The sequence below is a fragment of the Drosophila gunungcola genome (genome assembly GCF_025200985.1).
Source record: "Drosophila gunungcola strain Sukarami chromosome 2L unlocalized genomic scaffold, Dgunungcola_SK_2 000037F, whole genome shotgun sequence".
Classification (NCBI taxonomy): domain Eukaryota; kingdom Metazoa; phylum Arthropoda; class Insecta; order Diptera; family Drosophilidae; genus Drosophila; species Drosophila gunungcola.
Window position 1 is genome coordinate 552,779 of NW_026453164.1, and position 16,259 is coordinate 569,037.

The window sequence follows — 16,259 nt, forward strand, 5'->3', positions numbered from 1 at the left end:
CCTTGGATTTAATGAGCTGCGACACAATCGTCATGGAAGGAGAAAAGGAAGGACGGAGTCGTCCTGCTGCCAACAATGGAGCGCATTTAGTTGACAGGGTCGAGCAGAGACACGCCCCTAAACCTTTTTATTTCCACTCCCCCCACCCCATTTCAAAGCCGACAAACTAAGCGAAAGTTTTGCAAGAAAATGCTGCTTCTGCTGCTGTCGCTGCTGAAAAAAAAAAAATAAAATAAATTCCGTGCCCAACAACTCAAAGGCAGAAGAGGCAGTGCGTGCTCATTAGATCACCATTGTGCTGCATCCGGAACGGCGTATTAAGGATTCTAGATTCCAGATTACGGATTCCGGCTTCCGGAGTCGCTGGCACTTGTGTTTCCCTCCTCCATCTCCACCTCCACCCACATCAATTTGTCGTGTCAAGAGCAAAACTAATTTATTTACGAGCTCGCTTTAAACCCTGATTATTCATACGCACTTGCGGGCCCCCCTTTAAACGTCCTTGCATCCTGCATTGTGCATCCTGCGCCTCTGTTGACTTTCATTAGCTCAAATTACGCAAAAGTACTCGAGCGTCACACGCATAAATCAGACGGCAAATCAAATTCACTTGCAGATGCAGTCCGCAGCCTCCATTCTGCTCGGTTTGCAATGGACTGGCAGCCCATAAACGGCAACCCCGATACGGACCATTGGCTCTTCCTATTACCTATCTGTACACTGAGAGAATTTGTTGGGGGCGTATACCAAATGTCATATAAATGAATATATTAAAAATCTTAATTTAAAAAAGTACGCAAGTACTGTAGGAAAGACCGCGAATTCTTTAGTGTATAAGGAAACATGATAGCAATCATTTCTCATTGTTATTAAATAAGTAAATGTATTAATTCAGTTAGCTAAAACCCTTAAACTCAATAAGCCCGCGAATTCTTTAGAAAATAAATAGTTACTTCATTGCTCATATATTTAACATTAAAAGAAAACAAATTTTTTAGTAGTCTACTTTGTTTCGATTTAAGGGTAATATCGGGACTTGCTGCCTTGACAACTTTTCTGTAGCATTTTCTAAAACTTTTTTAAGTGACTTAACTAGTAATACTCGATTATTTTCCGAGTGTACTCCTCTATCTGTCACTGGCTGTGCAGTGACCACGCCCTGGTCATGTCGATGCCACCGCCTGTGTTTGGTTTACGTGCTTAAATTGGCAATTAGCAGATTAATTGTCACTGCCAATATATGCGTCAATATTTTGTGCAACCGACAGATGCAGTTCAGTTGCTCTGAACGGGCCCTTGCACGTAGTAGTAGTATATAGTTTGCTTTACAGCCCTGTTGTTTACACAATTGTTGCCCTGTGTTGCTGTTTGATTTCACTAACGAGCATTAGCATAAATTGCTCCAGTTGAAGGGGCGTTTGCTATGACGATGGCCATATGCCATTCGATGCGTTTCGTGTGCCTCATTTAGCCATGGTCACTACGAACCGAAATTAACGAGGACTGTCAAAATTTTTGGCACAGGAAAAGCCACCCGTTTGCTGAACATTTTGCAGTCAATCAATTGTAAATTTTTAATGAGTTTTCATTCTGCAGTGGACCCTAAAGTTCGACATCGACTGACAGAGCTGGATGTGGCCAACAGGGATGTGGTTTTTGCCCCCCGCATTCTCCCTTTTCTCTGACTAAGCTATTTGTCACACTAATTAGCTGCTGCTGCTGCTGCTGCTGCTGCTGCGGTTGCCCGCTAGATGGCGTCGGGCCATGGTCACAAATATTGCGCATACGTTACCGCTCCCTTGCAGCGAATAAGCGATGCAAATTGGTTTGTAAATGAGCTGTGGCAAGGCAATCGGTCTTCCATTAATGCTTTTTGCTCGACATTATGTTGGAGATTTCTCAGATATTTATTAAAATGTCACAAGTAATTTAGAGCATTTAAATGCATTTAAAACAATTCCAGGTACATCCTAAAAATCCTAAACTCAAAATGGATTAAATATTTTATTTTTAGACCAATTGCTTATGCTTGAATTAAAACATTCTGAATAGACTAGAAGATTTATTTAGGTTACTTGTAAACGACTTTTTTAATGCCAATTCATTAACCTTAGTCTATCAAAGAAATACCAAGATATGGACTTTATTCCAAATTCGTAGGCAACTTGTTGACCAAATTTTTAGGACATTCTCTTCTTTAACTAATTTCATTGTAGAGTTCTTAAAATATTAGACTCTATGTCTGTTCAGGGTTTTATTAATAGGTTTACAGCTCATTTTTTCCCCTTTTAGGTAATTTTTTTAACTGTAACATACATGAACTAAATAAATAATAATAAAAAGTACGTTTTAAGGGACTCATTCAATTTTGTTTTGTATTTAATTTGTTACTTAGTTTAGGGTATCCTTCGTGGCTAGCATCCCTTTCCGTCTGCTTGTGCTGTCTTGTCTCCGCTCCGGCCGCAATAATTTCCCACAAAATATTTCCGCAACACATCGTCGATGGCAGGTCCTTTGCTACTTTCGCCCCTTGCAGCCCAAGGATGTCCTGCCATGCTCCAGCTGCATTTTACTTGACTTCACGTCCTCATCCAGCTGCAACTTATCATTTTATAAGCATTTGTTTTTCCTCTTGTTTCTGTTTTTGTTTGCCTGCTCCTCCGGAGAACCCGTCTTGTTTTTTTCTGTGTGCAGCATAACAAAATATTTTGTTGCATTTTGTTTTCTCTGGCCCCCAGTGAGCACTTTATGTGACAGACACTTTAAAATGTGGCAAAGTGGTCTTTTTCGGCCAGCCATATCCTCGGAGCTCTGGTCACAACACGCTCCTCTTCCTTGAGAGTGTCATTACAGGGCGGAATTAATGCAAAATTATGTGCCACGTAAACTAATTTTTATAAGGGGCACACTGGCCTACGATTTACGAGCCCTCGCACTTGGCCACAATCCTTTCATAACATTCGGCGACCATTTTATTGCCCCGTTTGCTGCCACTTAGAATTGGGGCGAGAAAAAACCGAAAAATACCGCGTGGCGCATTAAAATGTTGCCCTAGCCTCCAACTCCATGACCCCCCATTCTCTTTACACTTAGAAATAAAAACTAAGGCTTACATTGGATGACAAAAGTACTAGCTTTTTCCTGAATCTTGATTCATTATATTAATTTCAATTCTTTAAATCTTTTGATTTATTTTTTAGAATATATTATACCTTTTTTTATTTTTAAGTTCTTTGAATTTATTTTTGATTTTTTCAAAAGTGTGCTTTTACTTTGATTTAAAAAAGTAAGAGTATCTTAAAGAAAGTATTTTATTGTTTTAGCTTGTAGCAATAAAGTTCTTATTCTTAAGCCATTTGTTGGCATGAGTACTGACTTGGTAATATATACTGAGTTATATCATTTTTTCGAGTGCATCTGTTGTTGTTCGAGTTGAAATTTATATTAGGCCAACAAAGTCGCCCTCGGAGAAAACTAAGGAGGGGGAAATAGGGCTGCCTTTGGCAATGGCGCCTGCTCTCAAGTGCTCATAAATTCACGAAAATTTCACAGCCGCCGACGGACCAACAAAATAAAAAGCGTCGACAAGGGCAAACGGTTCGGGGGAGTGGCGTCAGCTGTTGCAGCCTTTGGCCACAAAACCCCAACACCACCCCACCACCACCACCGCCCCCGAAAAATCCATTTTCAGAGGCAATGGCACACACTCGACTTTGGTTTGGCAACATAAATTGTTAAAGAATTGCCACTTTACAGTCGTAAGGAGCACATAAGCCGGACAAATAAAACCCCTTTTTTCCCACGGCCAGCAGATCCTTGAGGTTGGTCCTTGGGCATCCTGCCCATCGGGGATGCAGTGGCGCAGCAATCAGTCGCAGACCTCGGATTGGATGTCATAAAAATGCCATCTACGAAAGGCAGCACTTAAAGCTGCGTTTGTTAGCGGTTCTTTGTCATCATTATGGCATCCAATTTGTACTCAATAAAAGCGCCAATTCAACCATGATGAGAGCGATGGCCGAAGTCCCGGCAATTGTTTTCCATCAAAAAGTAACATGTCCTGGGAATGAGCTATGGACTACGGACTGGACTGCCTGCCAATCCATTGAAGGATGCTGCAATTTTCGGCCATCCCAATGGTCATGTGTTATCTGTGTGTGTCCGTGTTTGAAGTCCGAGGTCCGAGGTTCGAGGTCCTTGCATGTGAAGTGCCGTGATTTATGAGCGCTTTGCTGGCGATAACAAAAGTGGGCTGTGCCCAACAAACAATGGGTGAAGATGGGATGCAGCAGGAACACATGCAAATTCCACATATACATAGTACCACAGATAGACGACAGGACCTTCTTTCAATTTTCTTTGTACGGTTTTGTGGTCGCTTGGCTTTCCGGCAAATTTTTATCTCAAGTTTCGGGTACCCCGTTGACAATAAAAATGGCAATAGGATGGCAGAGCGAGGCATAGCGAGGCAGGCGAGGCCATCGCAACCGCACAAAGTCCTTTTGCTCCTGGCCCATATCATTAATTTTGCACAAAAGGACGAAATGTCCTTTTGCCAAGTGCAGAATTGGCCAGTCGGCGGTGTCCTCCGAGCGGACCAGCAAATAAATAAGGCAAGTAGACTTTGTTGTGCATTGGCAGCTCTGCGGTTGGGATTGCTTTGGTTTTACACCGCAAAAAAAAGGTTTTAAATTGGTTAGATACAAATTTTAAATTTCTCAAATACTCTCATAAAGCATTTGTATCTATAAACTCTTATGTTTTACATTGTAAAAAAAACAGTTAAAAATAATGATTTAAATCATTTTATTTTTCTTCAATAACTTTATTTAAGTTAATATTTGTTAGCTACCGCATTTTTTTTCTGTGTATATGGGTTCCAGAACGAAACTGTGGTTGAGGTCAAGCTAAAAGAAGAGGCTGCAACACGTTCGACATTTTGTGGTGTTCATGCTGCGTTGGGTTTTGCCAAATTGAAATTGTTCTGCCAAAACAACGGCCCTTGAAAAGCAACTAAAAGCAAAAGACCACTGATTGGAAAGAAGATATAATAAATAAATAGAAACAATACAAAGAAAAGAAAATTAGGTATTTTACCCTTATTTATCATAAGCAAATACAAATTTCAATTGAATTAAAATAGCGATTTTAGCTCTGTCTGAATGCCTTTTGAATTAAAATCACATAGGCTTACGAAAACATTTTAGGGACACAACACATTTGAAAATGTCCAAGCAGCAGCAAAATGCCACGGGTTCGAACGCGGAATCAGCCGCGAGTGTTGAAAAAAGGCAAAAGGATCGTTTTTATAACCCGCCCAACCACAGTAGCAAAACAAGACGTCAATTTCAGTGCTGCATCGCCAAGGAATGTAAGATTACTGGGTATATTACTTATCTTTCGACCTCCTTGACCTCCTTGTAGACTACAGTGAGTATTCGAACTTGGTTGATTCACTGCATATCACGCCTCGGATGATGGTCCACCAAAAGTGCTTTAAGGTCAACAACACTTACGGTCTGACTCTCAGCATTAAAAACACCGGATTGGTAAGTCGGCAACTACAACAGCGTCCGCAAAGGTAGAACCAATTTTAAATTATTTTAAAAACAACTTCTTCTAAACTTAACTTAATTTTTAAAATAATCATCATCAACTTAAAATATATATGGCTTTTCATTAAAAATGTTGAAATTAGTTAATAAACATTTTTTATTGCGTCTTTGATGTTTAATTTTTTTTTATTTAAAAAGATAATGTAAAAGTATATTTTTTAAAGCACAAACATGTTATTTTAATACTAGAAAACTTATTGAAATATTATAATTATGAATGTCATTTTACTCGCAGTTCCCACGTCGAATCAATATAACCTCTGACAGTCCAGAAGACACGTCTATTTCGATACCGGAACTGGACCTTCACCGCTACTTGGACACCGATGAGACTTTGGAGGTGAAGATCTGGATACGGTCCGCTGTAAAACGCGACATAAATCGCCGGCGCCACATCCTTGTTGAGTGCTTCCACCCGAATATTATATTCCAAGTGCCCATCATTGGTAATCGCGATGGCTTTACAGTGATTTCCAGTTCTTATGGTACTTCTCCGCAGTACTGGACAAACTACACTATCCGTCGATCAGTGACACCATCACCTTTCCCAGCTGCGTTCCCGGCAACAAAACCCACTACGAAATGATAATCTACAACCCCACCAAAGAGCGCGTTCGAGTGCGGTACAGAAAGTGAGTTATGTATGTCTATGCCTAAATTTAAATTCGAAAGGTATAAACTAGTTTTATAACTAAGTTAATTACTCCTTCAGGTTTAATTGGCTGCTTAACAGCCCAACATCAAGTATACCTCAAAATTACTTCCATTTTATAAACAATAGGTCCTAAAGTAAAAGTTTCAAAATGACCATCAATTTTATAAAAATATATTTTTTTTATTTCTTTTTTTTTAGCACAAATCGCGGCCTGGAGATCAATGACAACAACAAGGACATCCTGCCGCCACAGGATTACGCCAGGCTTCTGTTAGTCATCCAACCAAAAAAACTAAACGTGTACAGGGGTTTTTTCAACATCAAGTTTGGAGTGTGTAGGTATCCTCTTCCGGTAGATAAACCTATATCTCCTCAACGTTATCCATTCCCAGTGCCTCCAAAGCCAGTGATGTTTGTCTTCACGCCCAAATCAATGAGTGTGCATCTGAATATGGGCAGTGTGGTCTTCGGCTCGACCAAATTCTCTGGCGACGAAACTCGCATGGTGATCATGTGTAACGAGAGTCCGCATGAGGTATTCGTCACCGGGAGATTTCACACGGAACCGGCTGCCAAGGAGCCGAGTACCGGTGAGGATGAGGATGATCAGATCTCCAACAAACTGATCGACGATGCCATCAGCATGCACAGTGCACTGATCTTTGACTTCGAGGAACGTGCGAGTGTACAGGATGTGTTGATTGATGCGAAAGCGGTCAAGCACTTTGACTTCTCCATGCCAAATAGAATCGGAACCGGAAGTTCGGCAGAAATAATGCTGATTTTCAGACCGACCTACGATGCTGAAAATCCATTACCGGATGATCAGGAGCCACCGTATTTTCAGCGCACTCGGGCCACATTTTGCTTCACCGATGCCGAGGAGTGCATCGAATCGCATTATGTGATCATGGCTGGATTAATCGAGGGCATCGAAATGGAGTTTCACCCAAAAGTGATTGACTTCCGGAAAATCTACTTGGGCGAAGAGCACTGCGCCCAGATAAAAGTTCTCAATTCTGATGGTAAGCCAGCCATTTACCTTTTAGTTAATTACCGCTTTTATCCACGCAGCTGTGCCCGCCAAGGTGGAGTACAAGGACTGTACGGATCCTGATGTGGCCGGCATACGCATCACGCCCGCCGAAGGATTCCTGCTGGAGCCTTGCACACGTGGTATATTCAATGTGTCCTTCTACTCACTGTATCCCGCTCGCTTCACAATAACTCTGCGTTTTAAAGTGCAAAATGGGGCGCACTACAAGGTTCCGATAAAGTATGTATCTGAGTGATAAGCATTATAAACTCCCTGCTCTAAAATGGTTGATTTTTTTTTTATCCAGGGGCACAGGACAACCGGTGCAGCTGCGCACCTTTCCCCAATTGGTGGAGTTCGGGAGCATTCCAATGGCCGTGCCCCAGAAACGATATATGCTTCTAATGAATCCACTGGCCGTGCCAATAACGCTCCAGGTGAAACCCACCGATGATGGGGAGGAAACGCCATTGGTCCTCAATATACGCAACTCCACGGATATGCTGCCCATAACAGTGCGAGATCCCATACGTCATCTGCAGCAGGTGCACGAGGAACTGCAAAGCCACGAAACGGAGGAGCCCAGGGAAATCCGTCTCACAAATTCCATGTCGGAGGTTCTTTCCATAAAGTCCGTCCAAACGACTGAATCAAACTATAGTTTGGAATTTGAGGAGGAAGTGATGGGTGAGCATGCTCAGAAAAAGTTACTTACTTAAGTTTAAAAAGATTTTGTTTTAAGCATGTTGGTGCAGTTTGAACTTCAATCAAAAAGAAATGTTTACTTTAACCTATCTTAAAAAGTTAAACTCTTAAAATAATAGTTAAGCTCGAAAAAAAAACAAGAACAAATAGTTCCTAGAGATACTAAAAAAATTCGTAAATGAAATACGTTTTGTGCTTAAAACTAGAAGAAATGTACCATAAACCCAAAATTGACTATAATTTAATAATAATTTTCGCTTGGTTTAAGTTTTAATTATACTTAATTTGAGAAGAATTCTTATATAATTTTGTTAAAAAAAACATTCCTAAATCAAGAAAAACTATACTATACATAAGAATAAAAAGGGTTTGAAACAAGAAAATGAGCACATTTCGAACTTCACTTATGAGTGCACTTTCTTTATTTCTATAAATATTTATTAATTTTCAACCTCCAAATTAGAGCCCATTCCACAGATGGCCGCCCATCTGCTGACCAACCTAAAGAAACAAAAGATCTTTGACAAGTCGGAGACGGACCGCCGGGTCATTCAAGAGGCACTTATGGGTCTGCTTAACACTAAGTACTTTTCTGTTTTCACCAAGCACAACAACTACATATTCATGGACTGGAACGCACTGCCCAGTGATCCACGTGAAGTTTTTTGCGACAATGAGATAATCTATCTGCGTCCAAACACAGGACGAAGCATTACTATTCTTTTGGTGCCCAACAAAGCTGGCTACTTCCATCGATCGCTGTCCGTGAGGATTTGTCCCGCCGTTGCAACACCATCTTTGGATTCCAGCGATGATCATCCCATTATGAAGACCCTCATCAAGTCGGAATTTCTCTGCTCGAAGCTCTGGTTTGAGTACAACTGCGTGGTCCCCGAAATCGTATGGTCCAATATGGTGGACCTTTCGCACCGAACAATCTACGCTGGCGAGGACTATGACTTCGAGATGACCTTCTCCAACCACTCTATCATAGGCGTCTTTCTTCACTATGATGTCGTTGTGAGTGGTTTAAAATTTTAGCTTTGACTGCCTTTGCTGTGAGCATTTTGAAAGCGGAAAGCAAAGCAATAGCAATATCAACAAGACCAGAAGCAATGCTATTAATTTTGCTGTGAGAACTACAGAAGCAACAGCCGACTGTAGACCTTAACGGTCTACTAGTTTGAACAATCTTGTTCCAAGATATTCTTTTTATAAATATAAAATTTGCTTTCAATTTGCTGACAGCAAAAAGAGGCAATTTCTGGCTTTGCTTTTAAAAATTTGAAATCTTAAACTTATAAGCAAAAGCAAAGTCGAATAATGGCTTTCACAGCAAAGCAAATATTTTATAGGTTATGCTTTGCTTTTGCATTCGCATTTCAAGCAAAAGCAACTTTGTCCAGCTCACAGCAAAGCAAAGCTTTAAGTGTTTTTGCTTCCTTGTTAATACATAGTGGTTCTAAACTTGCTTTGTAATCATAATTCATCTCTTTAATTTCACAAATCCAGCCCATTGACATGACCTTTCGGGACGGCACGTGGAAATTCTTCATTGACGGTGGATCGGAGATCACCGCCAAGTGTGCTGTGACCTTTCGATCGCTGGGCAGCACACGGCTATCTGGTCTTGTCAAGATGGTGGGCGCTAACACGCCGTACGCCTTTCATCTTTTCGCCAATGTACTGCCCACAGAGATCAGAGTAAAGCCGATGTTTGTGCACCAGCGATTGCAGGTCTACGAGAAGAGCCTGGTGCACTTCTATATCGACAACTATACGCCCACGCACACGAAGCTGAGCATGAGACTGGTAAGAATAATTCAAGTCGAAAACAGTCATAAATCAAAAAAGCCAGTTTCGCATTTCAATGTTTTTACAATTGCTTATAGATATTATTTTTGAACCTTATAATGTGGGGGTGCTACAAAAATCACTAGGAATCTGGGTGTCTAAAAGTATGCAATAAATATTTGTTATGAGTCTATACAAATTCGCGATTAAAGAATATTTTATATTGCATACTTTTAGACACATTTAAAGGTGATTTCAAAAACCTAGTGATTTAAAGATATAATTTGTAAACAAAATTAAATTTTTAACGATACATTCGTAAATAGCTTATTAGCTGCAGAAAAATAACTAGCGGCTTTAAATATTTTATATATAATATTTAAATTTATTTTTAATAATATTTTGTATTTATTATACATTATATATTCTTCAAGTGTTCCCCAAACTAATTTCGATTTACACTCCTCTTCAGAAAGATATAGAGTTCCAGTATTTGACACTGAGAGGTGGATGTTTAGCTCCCACAGGCCAAAGCATGTACACCACCTTGGTGTCGCTGTTCACCGATCCGGATTTGTACCAGAACACCATGTTTATTGACCTGCAGTTCGACAATGTGATGACGATTCCCATCACTTTTTTGGTGGAGGGAGTGCCACTCTACTTCGAGCCGGATATTCGGCAGGGTTTCGATGCCGGACTGCTCTACACCGATACCAAGGAGCAGTTCCAGGAGAGCTGCTACCAGCACCGTTTTCCCATTCGGGTAATCAACAAAGGTCGTCGTTCCTACCGCATTTTGATTATCCGCCTTAATACTTATGGACCGGGGGCCAATGTGTCTTCGGCCTGTGCCAACAACGCTTTAACATCCCGTTTTGACATGGAACCAAAGAATCTTTACATGTCGCCCAGTGGCGAAAATCAGCTGAACATCTTGGCCAGCTCTTATGTGGAAGGCCACGCCACCGGTGACTTTCTGCTGCAGGTCATCGACCAAAAGTACCCGCAGCGTAAACACATCATTAGGATCAGGACCTCGGCAGATTTCGTGGATGTCCAGCTGCATTGGAGCCCCAAGCAGGTAAACATGTGATCGTTTATTTAATGGAATTTACCATTTAACTCACCTTTATAATAATCATAATCGATATGATTGATTTTAATTTTTTGATTTTTTTCAAAGTAACCTTATATTTAAGTTCAACTCAAACTAAAATTAGAGTAAAACATATTTAATATATTACAAAAATTGTATTTTTAACACAATAATAATACTTTTTTTTTTTTTTTGCATCCTAGTTTGTAATTTAAAGCTATATAGTGTATGTGTCTTTATTAATTTCCTAACAATGTGTTTCAAATACATTATACTCAATATTTACTTTATAATATATAAAACTTTTAAATTTCCGAAGGTGATTTTCAACTACAAGCGCTGTGAACCTCTAAAAGAGCGTTCGTATGTGGATACGCCTTTCCTGGTGAATTCCTGTTCGGTGCCCATCGAAAAGGTAATCCTCCAGGTGACTGGCCCCTTCAAAATCAAGGAATATTACGAGGATACTTACGAGAAGGAGATACAGATCGGTTTGGGTGGCTTAGAGCGAAAAGAAATCTTTGTGATGCTCAAGGGAGGAGCTTCGAAACAGCTCTTCTGTCGCCAAATCGAGGGAAGAATCAATGTGATGGCGCTGGGAAAGCAGTTGAAGTCTCTACCACTGCGGGTATCAATAAAGGTTCCAGATGTTGTGATATTGCAGCCAGACCTTGTGCTTTTCGATCGGGGCAAACCTTATGACACTATGATCAATCTAGTTAATCAAGGCTGCATGCCAGCTGAGTTTAAGTGGAAAAGGCTGCAGACCACGGAGATTTTCATTGGCGACGAGGATGATCCGGAGGGCATTGCAGCGGATCTCCTCTCGGAAATTCTTCGCATGCTGGACTACGATTTCAGTTGCGAGGATCAGCCAAATATGACACTGAGATACCAAGAGTGCCGCTGCCAATTTCGTCGTTTCGAAAAGGATGGCGATTTGATACTGGAGATCTTAGACGAGGTCATCAACGAACTGGACTTAGCACATAAACCACTACTCTATCCTCCGAAAATTCCCCCTGCCGACCAAGAAGAGGAGGACAGAGATCAGAGTTCGTCGAGTGTTGTGCGGGAAACCATTTCGGATATACTAAATCGCCTTCACCTTGAGTCCAGCGATAAATGGTCTGAGGCATCCACCGAATACTGCTTTGCCAGTCGGTATATCTACTTTTATGAAAAACGGGGCACTGTGGACACGGATCTGGAGTGTAAACTATATTTGCCGCACATTCGACGAAGCCGCGAGATGCGGGCCGTATTCGAGTTGGCCTTAATAGGCGGACGAAGTCAGCGCTTCACAGTCACTTTGATCAATCTGCCGCAGAAGATCAAGTTCCACAAGGACAGCATTTACATGGGAATCAAGGTGGGTATATATTTTAGAAAAATTAACGAGTCGATAAAAAATAAATTCAGTAATATAAAAACAGTAGATGCCTAGTTGAATGATATACGCGAATTCTTTAGAACACAGGCTAATAATTAACAAAAATTTTGAAAAATTGGGATTTATTATCTGCTAATTTATTGACAAAGCCACAATCAACACTTTTACTGACATAATCGTGGAGTTCTTTCGTACATATATCTCTTTAATTATTATAATGTTTACCGATACTTTCATTTTCAGCCCTGGTACGAATCCTTCGGTACCGTGGTGCGTGTGAGCAATCTAACCAAATATCCGCTCCAGTTGGTTGTGGTCGAGGTGAAGAAGCCACCTCCCAAGTCGCCCATGGAGCAACCATTGGAAAAACGTCTGGTAGATGGATACTGCAAGATGATGACAAGCGATATGATGCATTTGGAACCTTTGGGATCGGATCAGATCCGTGTGAAAGGCATCCTGGGTTTCAGCGAAAGCTTTAGGCACTCTTTTGGAGCCATGATCAACAACAGTGACACCAAGCACTTTTGTCTACGAGGACAGGGCGTGATGCCCATGCTGGATATGGCATCCCCACTGTCCAGCACTCCCTTAACTACTCTAGAGATCGAGGAGGAATACCGGTTGCTGCAAAAGATCTACCACTATGAGATCTTTCGCAGCATCACAGAAGTGGATGAAGAGCCAAATGGTGAAAGATGTGAAGAGGAGGAGCTCCAAGTGGAAGAAATAGCCTCGGTCACCGAGGATTTTACTTTGCTATCGTCAAGCGAGGAGGAGATGAGCTCGGAGCGTCAAAACCAACACGACTTGCAACTCTTCAGAATGGTTCACACTTACGTGATGGTGAATAACAACCAGGAATTGCCCCATGGCACAGTACTAAGGCAACTGATCTTGGCCGAGAGATATTTAAGGCGCCTTCGACTGAAACCGGAGTTGTATTCGGTGCATCAGCAGGTCTACCAATCTTATCAGAAGATTCACAAGGCGCCGGGCTTCAAACAGCCAGCGATGGTCAAACACTTCACAGTCCAACCCATTCCCTGCGAGCAACACGGCTTTGTCCTCGACTTGGGTCCTTTGACCAGGAACACATTGCGGCGATTCGAACTTAAACTACACTTCTTTGGCCCCGGCAAACTTATTGCCGCAGCACGTACGGCAGTCAGAATTCCTGGTTTATATGTGGACTTCAGTGTCACGGACGCCCAACAGTAAGTAATGGTGGTAAAATTAACATAGTCATTCAAAATTTCAAATAAAACTTACATCTTAAATCATATTTATACTAGAGAATGAAAGATTAGGTACAAAAATATCTGCCGACTAACTGTCAAATTGGCATCGTTATAAAGACGCATCGTTTTTAATTTTCTCGAAAAAAACGCGAGTTCTTTAGAACCTATGTAATTAATTAATAAAAATTAGTAAATTCTTTAGGCCAAAAGTCTTCAATAAATGCACTCTTAAACAATCTACCAAATCTTTGAGTATTAAAATATTTTGTCAATTTTTTTATTAATTTTAACAAAACAAATTCAATATTAGTTTACTCAGGCAGTTCTAAATCTGCTTATTTTAGTAATCCTCAAAATTTCAAAAGATTGTAAAACTATTTATTATATAACATTGATTAATTATTTTCCCAAGTGCGGATAAAAAATTCTCCTTCTGGGCTGAAAAGTGCACCACGTTGGAGTACTTTAAGGACAAGTACAGGAATATGTTTGAGCGCCTGATGGATGCGGAACAGGATCCCAAGCTGAAACATGCCCACTCCTTTGACCTGGACAGAATGGTTAAGCACCAGCGAGATTTGACGCCAAAGGATCGTCGACTGATCGTGGAGTACTACAACAGCCTGAATCCATCTGTTTATCCCGATCACAAGCACCATTTTACACTGGCCAAAATTTTCTCCGGCTGCTTGTCCAACTATTCTGGAGTGGATGTGACCATGGTGGGACTTTTTAAGCCAGAGTCACGTTTCTACGAAAAGGATCAGCTTGTGGAAGACTACCTATATATTGATGTGAGTAATTTCGGATTTAAACTGATATAACCTTTGACCTCTAACATCCTACTCACAGTTGCACATGGGACCAACACTTCCGGTTCTATTGAAAGGCTTGATTGTGTCCTAGTTTTATATGCATTTATTGTGGTTTCTCCTTGGGTTTCTTAATTTTATGTGCAGTAATAAAGCTTTTACTTTTGGGGGAGCCTTAGCAATACATGTTGAGCTGGCGGAAAAAGTAGTGGAAGATAAGCAAGACACAGAAGGAACTGGTCACGGGCAGGCCGGCTGCTTTTATCCATCCCAGAATGTTGAAATCGTCCGGGTAGAATTCAAACTGTTCGGTGGGAATCTCGCCGCAATTGGAGATCACCACCGGCTCCACTGGGAAATCATCCGTGTCTGTTTTCACCTGGAATATAAAACATTCAGTATGAAAACAAAATGTTTGGGTAGAATTCATTTGAGAGAATTCAATTTTAAAAAAACTACTGTGATTTTTGCCCTACAACATAACACAAGGTATATAAAATTCATCGAATTTGAACAATAAAACTGCTTTAAGTCTTGTTAACAAAATTGCAAGAAAATCAGCCAAATTGTTAAGCAAAAAAAAAATAACAGTTGGTTTTCTAACATAAAAGTCTCAAATAATTTAATTTGGGGCCCCAGATATTTTGGATTAGAAGGAACCCAATCGCACACCTTGTTTTTAATATCTATTCGAAATTGGGAAACATTGAAATGTAATTCCATATTTTAAAAAATGTTTACAATGCTTTCATTCTTTTTATATATTTGTTAATCCTTATAATTTTTCCTATTTTTAATTTGAAGGTAAGCTAATATCAGGATATTTTTATTATTTTCGTGACAAAAATTTTGATCAAACCCTGTGCACATTACTAATTAATACCAACAAAATAAATTGTTAAAATAAAAGAATAATTTTAATGCTCATTTTTAAGGACCACCTTAGTCAATCTATCCACTTCAAGTCCTTTCACCCAAAAATTTTTTTTAATTTCCAGTGATTTTTAAATTAAGTGTTAAAATGAAGTGTTTGAAATAAATTTCAAACCTATTTTTATATATTGATGGCAATTAAACTCACATCCTCAATGGCGTAAATGGTTTCCATTCCCTCGAGTACCTTGCCAAATACGGTGTGCTTTCCATCCAGCCACTTTGCGGCCACGGTGGTCACGTAGAACTGACAGCCATTGGAATCCGGACCGCGATTGGCCATTCCCAAGTAACCTGGTCTGTTGTGCTCCACCTCCAAGGCCTTGTCTTCGTCCGGAAAGTACTCGCCATAGATGCTAGTTGACCCGGTTCCATCACCATTTAGGATATCGCCGCCCTGGACAAGGAATCGATCGACCACGCGATGAAAACGAGAGCCCACGTAGCTGGTTCCATTGATTCCACGCAGGCAGATGTGTCGGAAATTGGCCACTGTCTTGGGAGCCAGCTTCCCGAACAATCCAAAGGTTATCCGGCCCACTGGTTTCTTATTGTGCTTCACATCCATGTAGATTCTGGATGTCACCATGAAACTTAAGCCACTAACAGCGACCGAAAAAGAGCTAAAATAGATTATCAAATTGAGGAACTTCATAGTTTCGGTTATTCCGGTCCTAACGCGCTGATGAAATACACAAAACTGAAACAAGACTAGATTGTGGAAATTAGAGAATTGAATTTCTGGGCCGGAATCCATAGAAATTCCAGGTTAAGTGCAAGCACAGCATGATGATGGCATACCACGCAAAAACAAATCGATATCTAACACCCTGCTAAAGAATATGCATCTTTTCGAAATTAATTTGTACTTGATTTGTGCTTAACATTTTAATTTAAATACAAATTTTAATTTTTAAGTAGGTATTTTGGCATTTGAAAGAAAGTTATAAGTTGTAAATGTTTGCTTTAAATTAAT

At 40.4% G+C, this 16,259-nt stretch overlaps 2 protein-coding genes across 3 annotated transcripts; one reads left to right on the forward strand and one right to left on the reverse strand.

Moving 5' to 3' along the window:
- The first annotated feature begins 5,171 nt into the window (after nt 1-5,171).
- Nucleotides 5,172-14,517, forward strand: LOC128253467 (uncharacterized). Of its 2 annotated transcripts, none has more exons than XM_052981871.1 (15): nt 5,172-5,371; nt 5,425-5,549; nt 5,851-6,061; nt 6,115-6,247; nt 6,469-6,605; nt 6,663-7,295; nt 7,345-7,546; nt 7,614-7,993; nt 8,475-9,031; nt 9,524-9,823; nt 10,278-10,889; nt 11,224-12,276; nt 12,541-13,514; nt 13,951-14,332; nt 14,391-14,517. In XM_052981871.1, exons 1-15 carry the CDS (start codon nt 5,227-5,229, stop codon nt 14,442-14,444), a joined length of 5,898 nt encoding a protein of 1,965 aa, XP_052837831.1. In that variant the 5' UTR covers nt 5,172-5,226; the 3' UTR covers nt 14,445-14,517. The 2 variants fall into 2 exon arrangements, with proteins under 2 accessions (XP_052837831.1, XP_052837833.1); XM_052981873.1 differs by having other exon boundaries at nt 5,229-5,371; nt 5,432-5,549.
- Nucleotides 14,440-15,986, reverse strand: LOC128253491 (peptidyl-prolyl cis-trans isomerase, rhodopsin-specific isozyme). The gene is made up of 2 exons (XM_052981918.1): nt 15,432-15,986; nt 14,440-14,729 (listed from the first exon to the last, which is right to left on the reverse strand). The coding sequence occupies exons 1-2, from the start codon at nt 15,936-15,938 to the stop codon at nt 14,526-14,528; spliced, it is 711 nt and encodes a 236-aa protein (XP_052837878.1). The 5' UTR covers nt 15,939-15,986; the 3' UTR covers nt 14,440-14,525.
- Nucleotides 15,987-16,259: the final 273 nt, after the last annotated feature.